The sequence below is a fragment of the Sparus aurata genome, chromosome 1 (genome assembly GCF_900880675.1).
Source record: "Sparus aurata chromosome 1, fSpaAur1.1, whole genome shotgun sequence".
Taxonomy (NCBI): Eukaryota; Metazoa; Chordata; class Actinopteri; order Spariformes; family Sparidae; genus Sparus; species Sparus aurata.
In genome coordinates, this window is record NC_044187.1 from 36,734,604 (window position 1) to 36,753,250 (window position 18,647).

At 41.9% G+C, this 18,647-nt stretch overlaps 1 protein-coding gene across 11 annotated transcripts in view; it reads right to left on the minus strand.

The window, feature by feature from the left end:
• LOC115588090 (teneurin-3) overlaps positions 1-18,647 on the minus strand; it is a 742,469-nt gene that overhangs the window by 48,575 nt on the left and 675,247 nt on the right. For all 11 annotated transcript variants that reach the window (XM_030428416.1, XM_030428484.1, XM_030428503.1 and 8 more), the window contains 2 exons: positions 17,681-17,816; positions 9,919-10,062 (listed from right to left, as the gene is read on the minus strand). In XM_030428416.1, coding sequence (XP_030284276.1) covers positions 9,919-10,062; positions 17,681-17,816 — 280 coding nt within the window. The remainder of the gene's footprint in view (positions 1-9,918; positions 10,063-17,680; positions 17,817-18,647) is intronic.

Sequence of the window (18,647 nt, forward strand, 5' to 3'; positions counted from 1 at the left end):
GTTAAGCCGACAACATTTGCACTGTTGACAAGAAAACCACAGTTTTTGCAATCTATGATATGCACGTGTAGCACACACCTAGCATAACCCAGATTAAAAGCATTTAAGAAGCCTCCTGGAACCACACTATGAAATCCCAAACAGGTCAATCCCATGGGGGTCACTAGATGCAGACCTGCCAACCTTGAAGAGGTTGTCAGTTTTTTATTTCCCAACCTAGGAGGTGGGTCCTCTACATGGGATCCTGAGTTGAGTATTGTAGCAGGGAACAAGAAATCCTTTAATGTACATTATACCTATTTTTGCAAGCTTAACTTTCATTTCTGTGTTTTTGTAATGGAAAATACTATATAGATGTAGCTCTCTAGGCACATTTCAAATGAACAGATCACAACTTGAAGACATGCACCCCCTGACAATGGGTCACAAGTAGATGTTGCTTTGTGTTTAGTCTCACAAACACGCGCACGCACACACACGCACACACACACACACACACACAGAGCTGTGTAGCTGCAGACAGTCGGGCATCATGCCCATTGTCAGCAGTCTTATGGAGCTGGAGAAGCTGACATGCTGACATGCGGTTAAGATTACAACAAATGCTGGCTGTTCAGTGGAGGAGGCCAGCTATGCTGTTGGAGAGTTCTTAGGTTTTGAAAGTGTTAAATCTGCCTCTCGAAAGATGACAACAGCGAGACTGTCATCTGTCTTGATGACAGGAGTAGAGTTGAAAAGGTTGATGAAAAAGTGTGCTGTGTTTCAAGATACATTCCCACCTGTTCTTCCACTGGTGAATCCTGCAAAAAAGATCATGATTTCAACTGCACCTCCATTCATTAAAATGAGGAGTTGGCCACTGAGCTGTCGTGCTATGGCCAGCTGGCGTCTCCCACTGAAATGGTTCTGCTTGGGGCAAGTCACCAAAGTTAAATCATGTGGCATGTCACAGAAGACGGGTCTTTATGCCCATTAAAGACAACAAGGCTGTTTTTAACCTGATGTTCTGTTTTAGGTTGATAACTTCAGCTACATTGTGTTTGCAACTTCTGAGACCATGAAATGTTTGGGCTTTTGGGATGAAGGACATTTGGTTTGCTCCTGCCCTGAGGCCAGAGAGTGGCCTGTGCACAGCAGTCTGCAGAGAAAGAGCAGGAGTAAGAGGCAGACGTGCAGGACAGTGAGCAGAATAGGCTGAGAGTCAAAGAGTCAGTAATGAGGGAAAGGTCCAGACCAGAGAGAACTCTGAGGAAAAGAAGCAGGCAGAGAGAACAGGTGATACACAGAAAGAAAGCTGCAGTCAAAGTGTTGAAAATGTGCTGGTGGCTGAAAACATGCGTGAAGGGAAAGCTCCACAAAATAAATCTCACAAAACAGTGCTGACAAAGAGCAGAGCAGTGCTAAAAATAAGAAAACACTGGAGGAGCTGTCACTGAATGAGTGTGAGTGGATGCCTTCACAAGAGGATAAGATGACTTTTTATCCTCTTGAGGAAATTAAAAATGTTCTTTCGCAAACCAAAGGGCCGTTAAAACGCAGCAGTTCTTCCCTGATCTCAAAGCCTTTGTCAGGTCTGTGGCAGAGCTGAGAAAGGATGAGGATTCTTTCAGTGAGCAAGACTTTTACCGACTCAAGAAAACAGTAACAGAGGTCAAAGCTCAGCTAATTAAAGATGATGACTGAATCGAAAAAGCCTCTCCACATAGTAGTTCCACGTGTCTTTGTTATATCATTGGGTTTTTTCTTTTCCATGAGTGATTTAAAAATAGGTTCTTTTAATATCAATGGAGCAAGAAGTGATGTGAAGGGAGCTTCTCTTTTCAAACTCATGGAAATAAAGAACCTAGATGTGATTCTTTTTTTCAAGAAACTCACAGTGTCAGTGAGAATGAACATGACTGGAAGAAGGAGTGGATTCATTCTCAGCCTTAAAACATTTAACAGTGGTGGGGTAGCTGTGCTTTTTTCACAGGGATTTACTCCTTTTTCTTTTAAGGTGGAAGAAATAATGTGTGGTCATACTTTAATATGATTCATGACATTCAGTATTTTTAAAAGGAGTCAAATAGTTCCTGTTGATGATCGGTCTGATCATTGTCTTGTTCAGTACTCTTTTCATATTCAGGAAGTTAAGTTCCACAGTTACTTTTGGCATTTTAACACTGGTAATTTAAATGGCAAGCCTTTTAGAGAAGCTTTGAATTTTTTAAGGGTTTCACATCAAAAAAAAACATCTGGCTTTTCTTCAGTGCAACCGTTGTGGGATAGTGGAAAAAGTCTAATTAAACAGTTTTGATAGCAGTGTACTCGCAATGTCACCAAGCACATCGCCAGGTCTCTTCAGACCTAGAGACTAACTTAGTAGAACCAGAGTCTAGTAGATCCTACTAGGCACACTGAAGCCCTGCTGCTCTAGCCTCTTTCTGGGATGCTGTATTCCCTTGCCATTGAAACTGTACTACACTAACTCAGGAAAGGGTTCTCAGATGTCTGTTTTACAGATTGAACGTCAGCTGTTAGTTTATCAGCATTTGCAGGTGACGTTGTTGATGTGATTATCCTCAATAAACAGCAAGATATTAATATCTTAGAAGAAAATGTAGGTTTTTTTTCATATTTATTTTTTCTATAATAAACTACTTTAGGTAACTTGGCTCTACCAGGAGGGCTCACTTAGAAGAAAGAGAGGGGTTGAAGTACTTGGGAGTAATCTTGTGTGAAGAATCCTTGTTGGAAAATAACTAGGGGAATGCTTTAGATTAAATAGAGGGCAGGCTTAAAATGGAAGTGGCTTCATGTCCTATAGATGGCACACACTGGTCAATGTATATAGGGCACCAGATTGCTAATGACCAGTGGTCAATATGAAAACAATTTAACAAAACACAATGTCTCACTGCCAGTTATCACTCACTGTAAAGACATATTATGACATTGCCCTGTTGACATCCTTCGCGGAACTACAAAGAAAACAATGCATATTTGATGTACTCAATCTCTCTCAAACACAAAGACACACAAGATCTATGGCCATACCGTGTGTTTTGGTCTAAACACGGACAAAGGCACATTGTGTTTCGCAGTACTCAAGCCCCTCAAGACACAAAATTACACCCACAGAGACCAGCGTGCATATAAACAGAAAATTACTAAACACATACGTATTTTAACGCTCACACACACACACTGAATCGGGTGACAAGGTGTTGAGAGGACTGCAAGGAGAGAGGGATGCAGGCAATGTGATGGATGAGGTGACAGACAGAGGACAGCCGGGAGGGTTGAGGTTTACCAATACTTTGGTATAGTATAGTATAGTATAATATAGTATAGTGTAGTGTTTTCCCTTCACTGTCTTCACATATAGGTGAGCAATACAGGTGCGTCAGTAAACAGCACTAGAACCAACAGTGCATCCTTCACAAACCAGCTGATTATAACTAATTACAAATATATAAAGGAAACAAGGAAAGCTCTGTATACACACTGTATTCCCATTTATATGCTAATGCATACAGCCCATTCAGACCAGTCAGTTAAACCAGTCCTCCACTACTGGCCCCTGCAGGTAGCCCAGAACAACCACAATATTCCAGCACCAATACCAGCTGCTTCGGTCACTAGACACCAGCTCAGAGACAGTGAATATTAGCATACTGAATGAATAGTGTGTTTCTATAGCCGCTCTAGCTTTTACATAGCAGACAAAGATGTTCTGTAATGTACAACAGTGTTTGTAAAACGGAAGTGAAATAAATCAATTGCAAAAAAAAAAGAAGAAAAAGACAAACACACATCTGTTGTTCTTAGTCAGCTCTTAGTCTCTCTCTCACTTCTTGGTTCAGTTTATTCGTTTTTTCAGTATAAATTGGCAATGTTAACTCGTTGTATGTGTCATGAGTCAGTGGGGCTTTATTCCTGAAGTAAACACTGTGGTAAACTGTGGTCTACCAGCCCCTCCTTAACAGTCCACGATAGAAATCAGGTAATTCCTTGATGTTAGGTTGCTTTAAGTCCAACAGAAACAAAGATCTGTTCAGTCCAAGTCCACCAAACTGACTCAAAATGGTCTTGCTGACCACAACGCCATCCTGCTGGCACCAGCCTGTCATTAGGAAGACAGAGAAGATTACCAAAAACCTACAACAGCATTGCAACTCTGCAGGGATGCTTTGAATCCACAGACCGGGATAACTTTCCTGCCCCCTCCAGCAACATCAGTGAGCAAGTGGACATGGTGGCCTTTTGTGCAGATAACATCATCCCCACCAAAAAAACACCAAAACGCTCTCCCCAAACAATAGTATTCTTCACTGGCAATGAATCTGAAGAAAAGGAGGTAAATAGAGTGCCATAAAATATGCCAAGTTGAAGTCTAAGAACAAGGTGGAGGAAAATTTCACGGGAGGGAGCCTCTGCTCAGCTTGGCAGGGGATTAAGAACCCTAACCCACTGATGGGCGCTCTCCAGTTCGGTACCATGCAGGCAGATGGGTTGATGATGCCAAAACACTCATCATGGACACGGTACACAAACACCTGGAACACCCCAACACAACAGCCAGACTCCTGGTTTCAACACCCTACAGCCACACATCCTAGCAGAGAAATACTCCTCCTGCTTCCACCTGGACCAACCAACAGATCACAGAGGGTGCTGGTCAGTAACACCTTCTCCGACATCTCGGTCACATCAACATGCTCCCCTCAGGGCTATGTCCTCTCACCTCTGCTCTTATCCTTTACACTGATGACTGCAGGTCCGCCCATCCAGACTGTCATCTGGTAAAGTATGCGAATGACACAGTTCTACTATCCCTGCTCTGGGGCCCCTCACATCACCACAGCTCAGTGCTGCATGAGTTTGCGGTGTGGTGTGATAAATCGGCCCTGGAGTTAAACACGGAGAAGAACAAAGAGATGGTAGTGACCTTTTCCAGCAAGAAGAGGGAGCTGTCTGTAGCTGCTGTCAGCACAATCCACAGGACAAATATAGAGATTGTGGAGGAGTACAAATACCTGGGCACAATTTTTGTCGGTATGTTTAAATTTGCCTAACACTGAGGAGATCCTCAGGAGATGCCAGTAGCGACGGTATCTCCTGAGGAAGCTCAACACTTTTGGGGTCAATAAGAAAAGCTATTTGGACATTTTAATACTCCTTCATAGCGTGTGTCACACACTGGACAATAACAAAACAGACAATAAGTTACCTGTTGATGTGTTTGCGTTTCCCATTTCCCCTCTCTCTCACTTGCATTTTTCATATTTGCTGCTGCCTCTTAATGCACAGCCAAACTCACCGCAATACTACTTTGCACCTCTTGTAAATACTATAAATATTGTATTTAATTTATTTAGCCTATTTCATTCTTTCTGAATTGTTTCGTGACGGTGTAACTAATGTGCTGACTTGTTTGTGTCTGTGTACAACTACTCACCTTGCATGGCATCCACCGCTATCAGTGTATGAATGTATACAGTATGAACTACTGTAAGTTGTTTTGGACAAAAGCATCTGCTAAATGTAAATGCAAGAAGAGCCTGGATCTTTGACAGCAGAGTGGTCAGGTGAGGGGGTCAACACAAGACAGGTGACGCCATAAAGTGGACAACACTAAATTGTTGGTGATGAGGACTTGACCTCTGTAGGACATTTTGATTTAGATCCACTTTCACCTTGCTAAAAGACCTTTGACCTTTTAAGAACAATTTCCCAGTTATTAAGAACACGACTAAGTATTTTAGCCCCCGTCGTCCAAATCAACCATCAGCTTTTTCCTGATCAATTGATATGATACCAGCGCTGAGGCCACACAGCTTAATAATGTTGTCACAAACCAGTATGCCCGGTACACAGTGGGTCTGATCACACTGAATCACTTGTTCCATCACTCTGCTCAGCCTGGCTGCCAACACCTTGGAGAGAAGCTTATAATCAGAGCAGAGCAGTGACACAGGCCTCCAGTTTTTGATGAACTGCAGGTCACCTTTCTTAGGAAGTAAGGTAAGGGCCACCCTCCTGCATCTATTCCAGGAGCTTTCACGCTCTGCAGAGAAGCACCGAGATCATCAGAGGAGAGAGCTGCTTCCAACTCGACATTACTCTGCTGTTCAACCTGAGGAAGACCAGTTTAACAACTCTGAGACACTGCCTGCTCCTCTCTGTGCTCACATTTAAACAGGTAACTGTAAAAGTCGACAGCATGTTTGTGGATTGCAGCGTAATTAGTCAGCACCTACCCAGTGTCAGACCTTAAACTGTGAATGAACCTCTTCTGTCCATTCTTACCCTGCGGGACCTAACTAATATTCTGCCTCCTTTGTTTCAGGCTGCAACAGCACCTGAACCAAAAGAAACCTGACCAGCTGTGCATGATTTAACAGAACCCAGACCGGCTGCATCTGGATCAGCAGCACCATGATCATCAAAAACTGGAACTGCTGAACCTGCGAACCATTAGAAACTGAACCAGCAGCCCCTTGTTCAGTTTTCAGTTTGTTGTGTGCTTTGTGTGTCTTCCTGCTATGAACATCTCGCTCCTGTGGACAGGTATGGATGAAGTGACCCTCCATTCTACAGCCAAAACATTTCAACCTCTCAGAAGATGCATTTTAATTTAAAAAAATCAAAGTTTAACTTTTCAGTTTTTGTTCTTCAGAATCACAAAGGCCCGACTTCTGAAGGAAACAATGTATTTCAGATGGGGAGATTTACAGCCCAGAGGAATCACTTTTATTGGAGATGTGTCTCACCAGATCTCTCTGCAACATTTCATTATTAATGAAGGGAGGGACTTTAGACAAGACCATCTTTTTGGCTGGATTAACCAGTGACACCAGGTGTCCTGGATCACTATGACTTGTTCAACAACCATGCTCACTTTATCAGCGCTGTCCAGAAAAACAAGAACTCCATTGTTCATCCTAGATGCAGAAGTAATTGTTCTAACCGACCATTTCTCCGATTGCTAACTGCAATCCTCCAAAGAGCAATAACAGTCAGACAGAGTTTAACTCCATGTGGGCTTGTGCAGCTTGTCCAGCCCCGCGCCTCTGAGTCGGCATGACCACATGCCAAGGCTGGTTGTCACCGCTCCAGAACCAAACCGCTTTAAACTGCAGCATAAAATGCAAATGCATTGATAAATCACTAAACAAACAAACATACAAAGGATATAAACACACTCTCACCATCCTCCACTCTCAGCATGCACTCAGAGAGAGAGGAGAGAGAGGAGCGTGACAGAGAGACCGACAGCGACAGAGAGACAGAGACAGACAGAGAGACAGAGACAGACAGAGAGACAGAGACAGACAGAGAGACAGAGACAGACAGAGACAGAGACAGAGACAGACAGAGAGACGGAGACAGAGACAGACAGAGGGACGGAGACAGAGACAGACAGAGGGACGGAGACAGAGACAGACAGAGAGACAGAGACAGACAGAGAGACAGAGACAGACAGAGACAGAGACAGACAGAGAGACAGAGACAGAGACAGACAGAGAGACGGAGACAGAGAGACGGAGACAGAGACAGAGTAACTACAAAGCCCTACGATGCCAAGAGGAGAGCAAAGAAGGGAGTCCCCTCAGCCAGCTGGTCCACAGGCTGAGCTCCAACAGCACCGGGCACCAAGACCGCCCTCACACCATCCAGCCCCACCAAATTATAGCAAAAGAAAAAGACAATTACATCAACTATTGGACATCCACAACCAAAACCCAAAGCAAACTCCAATGCTATTTGGCCCTAAACAGACAGTACTCCATGGCAGATTATCTGAGCTCTGTAACTGACCCGAGACTGAGGAAAACGTTGACTATGTACAGACTCAGCGACCACAGTCTGGCCTTAGAGAGCGGCAGACACAGACAGACCCGGCTGTCCAGAGAGGACCGGCTGTGTCGGTTCTGTCCACACAGACGGACCCGGCTGTCCAGAGAGGACCGGCTGTGTCGGTTCTGTCCACACAGACGGACCCGGCTGTCCAGAGAGGACCGGCTGTGTCGGTTCTGTCCACACAGACGGACCCGGCTGTCCAGAGAGGACCGGCTGTGTCGGTTCTGTCCACACAGACAGACCTGGCTGTCCAGAGAGGACCGGCTGTGTCGGTTCTGTCCACACAGACAGACCTGGCTGTCCAGAGAGGACCGGCTGTGTCGGTTCTGTCCACACAGACAGACCTGGCTGTCCAGAGAGGACCGGCTGTGTCGGTTCTGTCCACACAGACAGGTGGAGACAGAGCAGCTCTTCCTGTTGCACTGTGACACATACACAGACCTCAGAACCCAGATATACATTAAAATCACAGGTACAACCCCAGACTTCCCCAAACTATCAGACCAAGAAAAACTACAACATTTACTGGGAGAAAAAACTGCCACTGCTGTAGATGCAGCGAGATCTGTGAATGCTGCCACAGGAGAAGAGACGAGCTGCACAACAACACCTGACATGATTTCCTCCACATGAACCAGCTGATCCTGACTGGGTTCTTACCTGCACACTGATATTCTGTTTATTATTGTTGTTATTATTGCTATTATTGTTATTGTTATTATCATCATTATTATTGTTATCATTATGATTGTTAAAAAATTTTCTGTAATCCTATACGCTTTGGCAATATTGTGAACCACAGTCATGCCAATAAAGCTTGTTGAAATTGAAATTGACAGACAGAGACATAGACAGAGACAGACAGAGAGACAGAGAGACAGAGAGACAGAGTCAGAGACAGAGTCAGAGACAGACAGAGAGACAGAGAGACAGAGTCAGAGACAGACAGAGTCAGAGAGAGACAGAGAGACAGAGACAGAGACAGAGTCAGAGAGAGACAGAGAGACAGAGTCAGAGACAGAGTCAGAGAGAGACAGAGAGACAGAGTCAGAGACAGACAGAGTCAGAGAGAGACAGAGACAGACAGAGAGACAGAGACAGAGACAGACAGAGTCAGAGACAGACAGAGAGACAGAGTCAGAGAGAGACAGAGAGACAGAGACAGAGACAGACAGAGTCAGAGACAGACAGAGAGACAGAGTCAGAGAGAGACAGAGAGACAGAGACAGACAGAGTCAGAGAGAGACAGAGACAGACAGAGAGACAGAGATCCACAGAGAGACCGATAGACAGACAGAGAGAGAGAGAGAATATGTAGTGTTGTCAGAGCTGGCATATATAAACTCTTTCCTACTGTGATGGGGGTGTAGTTACATTTATTAGTATTGTGTAGTTTCACATAGATTTGTTTGTTAATTGACTGATATATTTTATGGTGAAATATTCACCATAAAAACTTTGAATAAATGTGTTTTTCTCAACTTTCCAGCTACTTATTTCAAAGAAAAAGCTAGATCAGCAACTTTACTGTAACGACAGCATTTGACCCCAGTATTGGAGTCAAAGATTGACCCATTTTTTCCATCATGCATTTTGCTTATCCACTTGTTAAGTTTGCTGCTTTGAACATCAGCTCGTACATCTAGTTTCACCTAAATGTATGACATTAGGTACACATGTCTACCACACCTGGATCTACAATAAAGCATGTTGGTACCATGAGCTCATCCCCGCAGGAAGTGAGCCATTTTGAATTTGGGGGATTAACAGGTGTCTCCTCTTTCAGCTTTGCAGTGCAACAGACTTCACAAGTCCCAGTCTGAACACATTTATAGGCAAATGTTCAGTCACACTCATAGTGTCCCCTAGTGCCAGCAATACATGTCGTTTTATAATCTGTGAGGTACTGCTGTGTGCCCGATGACTACATATGCCTTACACATCGTGACACCACAGACCTTGATCATGTTTTTTTTGTGAAGATTGTGAGTTCATTGAATGTCCATTGTGGTGCAGTGATATAGTGCTCTTTGAATAGTGCAGGATATGTTTTTGTCATGTCATAGCACCTACCATTCTGCAGGTCAAGGATGTGATGTTTATCCAGCGTCCATCCTCCCATATTGGAGGCATCCAGCTCATATCCTTGTAAAATGGCCGTTCTTTTCTCCCACAAGATAAGGTCCAGGCAGGACTCATATTCAAACCCCACCGACACTATAGGACAGACATAGACACAGGCTGTGCTTCAGACCAAATCAAAATACATACAAGACAAGTGTAAGATATTTGCTTAATCATTGCTTAATCATAACGATGGGTCAAAACATGACACATCATAATGGAACTGTCCACTAAAGCTTTATGGAAATATGAATACCAGGCATGATGATAAAACCAATAGTGTATGATTCACAGTATTCACATGTGCACATGCATGCAGCCCTAAGGGAGAAGAGAAAAGGAAAGGCAGGTACAATTGGTAGAAATAAAAGGGAGGGATGGATATTTTGAAAGACAGAGAAAAAGAAAGAGAGGCAAAGGTGCCACACACACATGTATGTATGTATGTATGTATGTATGTATGTATGTATGTATATGTATATATATATATATATATATATATATATATATATATATATATATATATATATATATATATATATATATATATATATATACTACAGTAATGTGTTTTTACTCTGTACAGTAATGAGGATATGATATGATATCTATGTCATGATAGATGTATGGATGGATTATTTACGAAAACAGTGTAATTATGATGCAGTATGAAAAATGCCCCAAGAGCAATTGAGCTGATTAAGGGAAACAGAGGAAGAGCTGGTGTGTTGTGATCTAAAATAGGGTAAAACAGAGATATGTCAAATCAAACACTAACTTGAGAAGTTCTCATTCTTGAAACCTGAAACCTGTTAAAGCTAGGGTCTGTAATGTTGTTCAGAAACACATTTTGTTATGGGTGAAATGATCCTGTTATCCTGAGAGTAGTCAATACATTATGTATTTAGGATCGAAAAATAATCGGACCTCTGTGGCAGCTGTAGGACTGAGAAAAATCTGACCAATCCGTGCCATCCGGCCCAGGCAGCATGGATTGGCTGCTACGAAAAAGGCACTGGATAAAGATAGAAGTCGGACCGAGTCAACATCGGTGCAGCGTTTGAGCGGTGGAGACAACTGGGGCATGTGAAGGGCTTGAAAAGTGATGCAGAGGTTGCTCTCTTTCTGTTGGGCAAGTAATTGTTAGTTTTGTTTCAGGGGGATTTGTTATTTTCATGAAATATGTGAGGTTTGCCAACTTGGCTACGTTCGTAGCTCGTATTAGCACAATGCTAACGTTAGCTTCTTTCTGTGTTGTTTTTTGGCCTTGAGAATGGCTAATGAGTAGGCCCAGTTTCCACTGGATATGGTCCACTGCGTTGCGGCTCCGATCCGGTTTTGCTCCGTCGTCCGGCAATCCCCACCGGTTGCGGTTTGAGTCCGCAACGGCGCAGTATGGTAGACAGCTGGCCTCACAATGTGTGCTAGTGTCAACACGGAGTGTTTTATTTTGAAAAGTAACCGGATGTAGTTTGTTATTTTAGCGCTTGACTTCCTGTCTGCTCCGTGCTAAATTCAGCTGAATTGCTGCGTTTTGCTCCGGCATCTCCTTCTCCCTGCTGAGTCCCACTAACAGATACGCGTTCAAGTTTGTGGGGGAGTGGCTTTGGATGGACAGAGCACTGACGGGATGAGGAGGGGGGGGGGGAACTTAGAGGAGGATTGTAGACCCTAGCTTTAATTTGGCCACTTGGAGTAGCAGAAAGAAAATGTGAAAAAAATTAAATAAATAAGAATCATTACTTTTTTAGTTTATATAGTGAATTTGTTCACAGACAGTTTCTTATTTATGCATCGAGCAGTTAGGGAAATGGCAATGGGCTGAGCTAAATTGCTGGCTAGCCACCCTAAAAGTAAGCCCCTGGACCTTTTTTCAACCACATGTATGAAATTCAAGACAATTGTGTATCACACTTAGACTTAAAAAAGGATCTTGGTGCAATGAGATAAGACCAACAGGATGTCAGCCATTTTGAATTTAGCGCTCAAGTTTTCAATTTGCACATGTACTTTAACGAGCAGCTCTCACGGCTAAAACCCCCAAAACTTCAAATTTCCAATGCCCAATTTTAACACCTTTTTGAGATGAAAAGTTATATAAAGCTTTAATTTTAGGTTTAGCTTGAGTTTTGCTGAAACGTACGACAGTGGCATTACAGCAAAGCGCAATGATTCATCATTAAACAGGAAGTTGTTGTGAGTCCACTATGTGGTCAAATCTGCACCAAATTTAACAGGTTTGGTCGAAGTCCCGATCTGAATACATTTACATGCAAATATTCAGTCACACTCAGAGTGTCCCCAAGTGGCACCAAGAAATGATATACCAATATGTGAAGTACTGCTCTGAGACAGATGACCACATCTGCCTCACACATAGTGACAGAACAATTCAGACGTTAATGGTGCTTTTTTGTGAAGAATGAAATTCTGCAACTCCTACTTCTACGTGAGATTTCGTCAGAAAATCCTCAAGGTCTTAATGATGTGTTGGAGATTTTAAGTTCTCATTGGATGTTGATGCATTAGCAAGGAATAAAAACAGGAAGGTGGTTGAACTTCTGTTTAAATGGTTCAATCTTTCTTAAATTTAATGTTTGGTCAGAGTCCAAACCAAACACTTCTTCATGAAAATTAGGAAATATAGTACTGTATTTCTGCCACCTACTGGCAAAAGGAAGTAAACAAGTATGACACTCATCTTATTTAAATCAAATCTTCATGGTCAGTGTATCCTTGACATCCTTAAATCTAACGTGTTATTAGCTAGTGTTCTCTAGTTTTCTCAAATGGTCAACAACAATATAACAAGACTGCGAGCCAAGCAGTGATGAACCAACAAATGTGATGCCATTAGCAAAACAAATAAATGAAAAAATAAAAAAATAAATAGAGTACAATACAAATAAACAGGTCCTTGCATCCCTGTATGCACTGGGGCATGCATCAAGTGTGAGGGCCAGTTCATCACTGCTTGCAGTTTAAATTTGGAGTCGTGTTTGTGTCTGATAAATGTAAGTCCAATATTCATACTCTTTTTAGTTCTGTTTGGTCTCTAGCAACTCTTGAGGAATTTACCAGGCTCTTTAGTTGCTGAATGCTCCACTATGTTCACCAGCTAATTGTTAACTGTTATATTTGGTTGCTGCTTGCAGCTGAACATGCAGTATACAATATACAGTATACAGGGGGATTTTGCTTTTAAAACAAATAGTGAGAGTGAAACTCACTATGAAGCTCTGCATAGCTGAGAAGAGCTTCAGCTTCAGGTGATGATTCTCTGTTTTTGATATTCATTATAGCTGCTAAAATGTTTGAATTTGGCAATACAAGTCTCTGTTGATCGAATCAGCTATCCTGGTATCTAGTTGAAAAAATGTCCACCGGTTCTTTCTTAATTTCTTAGATGTAATGCTTTATTCACTGCCAAGGACCAAAGACAGCAGATATGCTTCCACGCTTTCGTTGACACAGATCATCTATCCTTCCTTATCCATCATCAATCACTTCCTTGGCTTGTAACCCATAGCTGCAGTCTCCAAACTCTATCTTAAAGACTTTCACAACTGTCTCGTAGTTACTGACCAACAATGAAAGGCATGAGCCAAAACACATCTATCACTGTTGGGAAAGCCAATTTTTGCCAAGAAAAAGAAGAGGAAAGCATTTTCTACAAGCAAGCAAAGTTTTTGGGATTACTACTTTCTACACTACTATATTCACAAACATATGTTATCCTGAATTCAATGTCAAAATGGTCTCAAATCTTAAGTTTAGGAAGGGAGGGATTAAACAGTTGTTCAACAAATAAGACAAATAAGCCTCTTTGTTTGGGGTGTGTTCTACTGTATTTTGCATCCCATGTCAGTCCATTTCCACCACTTCATCTGTACTCTAGTTTTTCGTTTTAATCGGAAAGGAGTAGATGTTGTTGTGCTTTTGTCTTTTGATAAACCTGAAGGCATTCCAGCTGACACATTCAAATGGAACTTCTGTGTTTGGCAGACTGCTGAGAACAGTGCTGCCAGGCAAATTTTTGCATGGCCCAAAGCCATAATGACAAATAGTGAATTAGACAGTTGCTTCTTCAGCAAACTCTTGATATGGAATGAGCTTGCCAGAAATGCACCTCTAACATTCTTGGTGGTTATGCTACCTTATTGTGTGTGCAGTATGGCTATTTTCATCTTATGTCAAATGCAAACTGCAACAGAAAATAAATAAGGCTCAAAATCAATGAGCAAATAAAAAAAAATAATACAGACTTAAACATAGTAAATTGGCACAGAACGATATAGAATGAACAAATTATGGAAAATAAACAAAATATATCAAACTTCATCAAACAAATGCACTGTTAACAGTGTGTGCTTATGAATACAAACAATACAATGACATGCTCTGGCAGACTTTGCGGTGGATGGTGGTTCCATCATTAAAGCGAGTCAAACCTTCGTGTGAAAGCATAATTACGACGAAAGAGGCACTTTTAAGATTTACCGTAGTTTCGGTTTTGGTGTCGATCCTTGAGTGCGACCTGACAGGCAGGAGAGTAATGGTGAAATGCTCCTCAAGCGTGCCTGTCAGGTTGCACTCGGGGATCGACACCTTTTGCCTGCCATAACATGTTGTGTTATGTGGCATATAAATAGTGATTAGATCGTCTGCTAGTTAGTATATTGGATTAAGAGAAATTTGGTTTCCCTTTGGCTTAAAAACTTAATTGACGCTCGAAACAGCCGGGACAAACGAGCTTGGGACCGCTCTGTGATTTGACGGCCGGCCCGAATGGCCCATGAGGGTCGCTGGCCATTTATTTATTCATTTATTCATTTGCGGCCGCCTTTTGACGCAGCCGCCCCGCTATATTTATTTATTTATTTATTTATTTAGCCTATTTATTCATTTGCGGCCGCGGCCGCCTATTGATGCAGCCGCTTCGCTTTATATTTATTCATTTATTTATTTATTTGTGATGCGGCCGCATCACCAGGCGGCCACAGTGGCATTTGCCCACATTGCCCAATGGCCAGTCCGTCCCTGCTGGTAAATAATTACACAATGGACAACACTGAATAAAACTGCGTTCACTTACATTCCCCTGCTCTGACTCATGGTCTTTTTTAAAGATAAATGTGCACAGTATGCACATAGATAGCCTACTGCATGCGTTGAATGTGTTGTTTTAGTGAAGAAAATAAAAATAAAAAAACACACACAGCGATGTTTTGTTTATTTTATATCAGATGTAATTAGATAAAAATGTAATGACAACATGCTGTAACAATGGCATTTAGCATACTATCATTTATCGAGACATTTACCCCTGTTCAACTAGTCAACAGTCCCACTTAAAACCCGTTAAAATCTGGCTTTTGTATGCAATGGGATTGGTAAACTTGGTTTTTACACCAGGGTCAATTTACTCTGCAGTGGAAACAGGTTTTTAAGACCTTGGCTCAGCTTTGATCTAAATGTAGGACCTGGGTGGACACGCTAAATTCCACTGCGTGAAATGATGACACGTTATCAACATCCCGTGGTGGCGTGTGAATAAGGTAGGAATTTGGGATTTGGTCTATTCAAGGATGTTTAATTACTGGACACATTGTTGGAGGTGGAGCCCCTTTCATTCCCATGATAGTTGCTCAGTGATGTTTTGAAGCCAAAAAAGCTTGATTTTGTGGCTATGAAAATACCTGGATCATAGACAGAGCTGGCTGAGCTCGGGTTCAGTGCCCTGCTAACTTGAAGGGGAATAAAATAATCTAATAGTGCAGCTCTTCTTCTAGACTTTTCCAAATGTTATTGGACGGAATGACTCTAATTATGATAGTGAAACGAGGCATTTTGCAGGGGTTGTGGCACTCAAAATAATTTATCGACCATTTTTCTAATGCAGTTTTCTCTTCTGTTACAACTGTTTCTGGTGCATTCACGATGTGAATGTTGGATGTTGTAGTTGCTAGTTAAACTGTGTGTTCACAAATATCTGCTGCTTATCTTACAGTACAGTTAATAAGCATTACAGTGGACCTTTTTGTTCACTTCCAACAGGTCCTGCCCTCACAAGGTTTATTCTAAGTGCAAGAGCCTTTGGAACACTATCAGATTTGGTGTGGTGTTATCTTTTTTAAACCATTCCTCTGTGGTGAGGTTGAATAGCAAGTTCACTAGAGATGTGAAAATATAGACAAAATCAGTAACAATAACTGCGCAGCTGACTTATCTAGGAAGGCACTGAATAAAGTAGCCCATGTTTGTAGGAGCCAAGATCAAACCTCCATTGCTTCGATGTGTGGACAGGCGACTGCACAGGGCCATCCACACCAAGATCAGTAACTAGGCTGGAACAATAACATGTAAACAGCGGCACCAAGAGTGCACTGCAAAACTGTGTCAGCAGCTTAGGAAAATGAATATTGATGGATAGCATGGATATTGATGACCTTAAAATTGCATTTACAGAAGTAGGGCTTACTTATACACATTCAAAAAGAAATGTTCAATAATAAATGGCAGCAATCACAACAAAATAATTTTATCGAAATCACAGTCTACCAAATGAGCCCAAAGAATGATTAATTCTAATATATCAAAAGGTATTCTTTTCTATAAGCTTATTAACTACTAAAATTCTGCATAATGTGATGAATACAAGCGATATTATCTGTATTTACAATGTTTCTTGATTCTGCACTCTACAGTACATTCCATCTGCCCATAACACTACGTTAGCCCCATCGTCTGAAGAACACTTACTATTGAAATTATTTTTTCATATTTGAACAAAATCAACAAATGCTACCAACAGCCATATTCCTTACAAACGTAACTCATTCGTTGTTGCATACACAAGTATGCAGTTACCTACTCAAACAATGTAATGAGGTTGGGCATGAGAGGGAATTTAGAGGTGGGAATGCGCAATAATGACTGTAAAATAAAAAGTTCGGCCGTATACCTGCACCTAAAGTTAAGTCAATCTGGGTTATTTAGCTGTGGCTAAACACTGCAGCTTTCTCAACACTGCATTCGAGCTGGGCTTAACCATATACCTCAGACTTTATGTATCAATTATAGGCTTATGCAATTACAAACAGTAACATACCAGTACACATTTTTTGTTTATTAAACTTAGTTCACAGAAGAGCTGTTAAAGTTAATCATCAGCTTTAGCAGTCATATTAACATAGTGTTAGACTACATACATCCACTTCCTGTGGAGTCAGCCAGCCGCAATACGAACAGCGCTGCTCTGACATTGCGGAGCTAATTGTAGGAAAATAAAATTCTGTCATCAGGATTTCACTGTCATAATCAGGATTCAAGCACTCCACTGCCATCTAGCGTATACAGTTATCAAGTGCAGCCCCACCTTTTACCACTGCGGTGTCACTACCGTAACACTGAAGCAAACAGGTCGACAGGTGGAGTCAACAATTCAACCTCAGTTTAGTCTGATTGAATTGTTTGGATTAAACCATTCAGTTTGATCCATTTAATCTGCATTACGGATCAGAGGCCTGACAACAGCCTTCCGCCTACTACCCCTGGTCACTGACCACCTGCATCTTGGATTCAAACTTTCAAATGACACAATGTAAGTTAATTGAGAATAAAATTCTCAGAGTCTCAAAGAGGTCAGACAATTACACATTTAAAAGACATATTAGTTTTGTGTTTAGCTATGTTATAGCAGTAAACTCACCAACTGCCTCAGAAAGTCCATAGACGCGTTGGCCATAAGCATCTGTCTTGTCCCAGATAAAGGTGTAGGATAGATTTGGTTGGGCAGGAAACCATTTCTGGAAAAGGCGACCCACCACTGCAACCATCAGGTGAACCTGAAGACACAGCACCAGACATAAAGGTCATGAAACAGTAGTTCAGGTGATATAAATTCCTGATGCTGATTAGTAGACTGAAGCTGTTAATGGCTGGCAGTCTATGCTGATATCCAGCATTATATCATGATCGCTTAAAACTTAGAACTTAGCTTAGAACTTCGGTCGATTTAAACATGCAGCTTCATTGCTCAAGCTACCCTTGACTTGCCAGTACCGAAGACGCGATCACATTTGGTCCAGCCATTACAGAGCTCCGTGAACGGAGACTTAGCATTGACAGCTAACAGCATGGGGTCAGAACTTTACACTGTGTTTTAAGCGTCTTAACATGCTCCACATCTCACACCGAATGTTATGTAACAACAGCAGACACCTTAGCACATAGCACTGTAGCGTGTATGACTCAAAATGAATAAAAAAGTAGTTAAAACAGTGTGTTTGTGCAAGGAGCTACTTGCCTGTTTGTTGACATCCGTGTGTTCCGGTAGCTAGACCAAACTAGCATATCCATCGAGTGTGCACTTAACAGGCTTAACAGGCTATTGTAAGGCTCATGGCTCATGACAGGCTGTAACATGGACATGTACATTATGAACAGAAACACGAAAATGCTGGACTACGTTTCCGTCTCCGCCAGTGACTGCACGCTCGACGGATTGACTAGTTTGGTCTAGCTACCGGAAGACGCGGATGTCAACAAACAGGTAATTAGCTCCTTGCACAAACACACTGTTTTAACTACTTTTTTATTCAGTTTGAGTCATACACTCTACAGTGCTGTGTGCTAAGGTGTCTGCTGATGTTGCATAACTTTTGGTGTGAGATGTG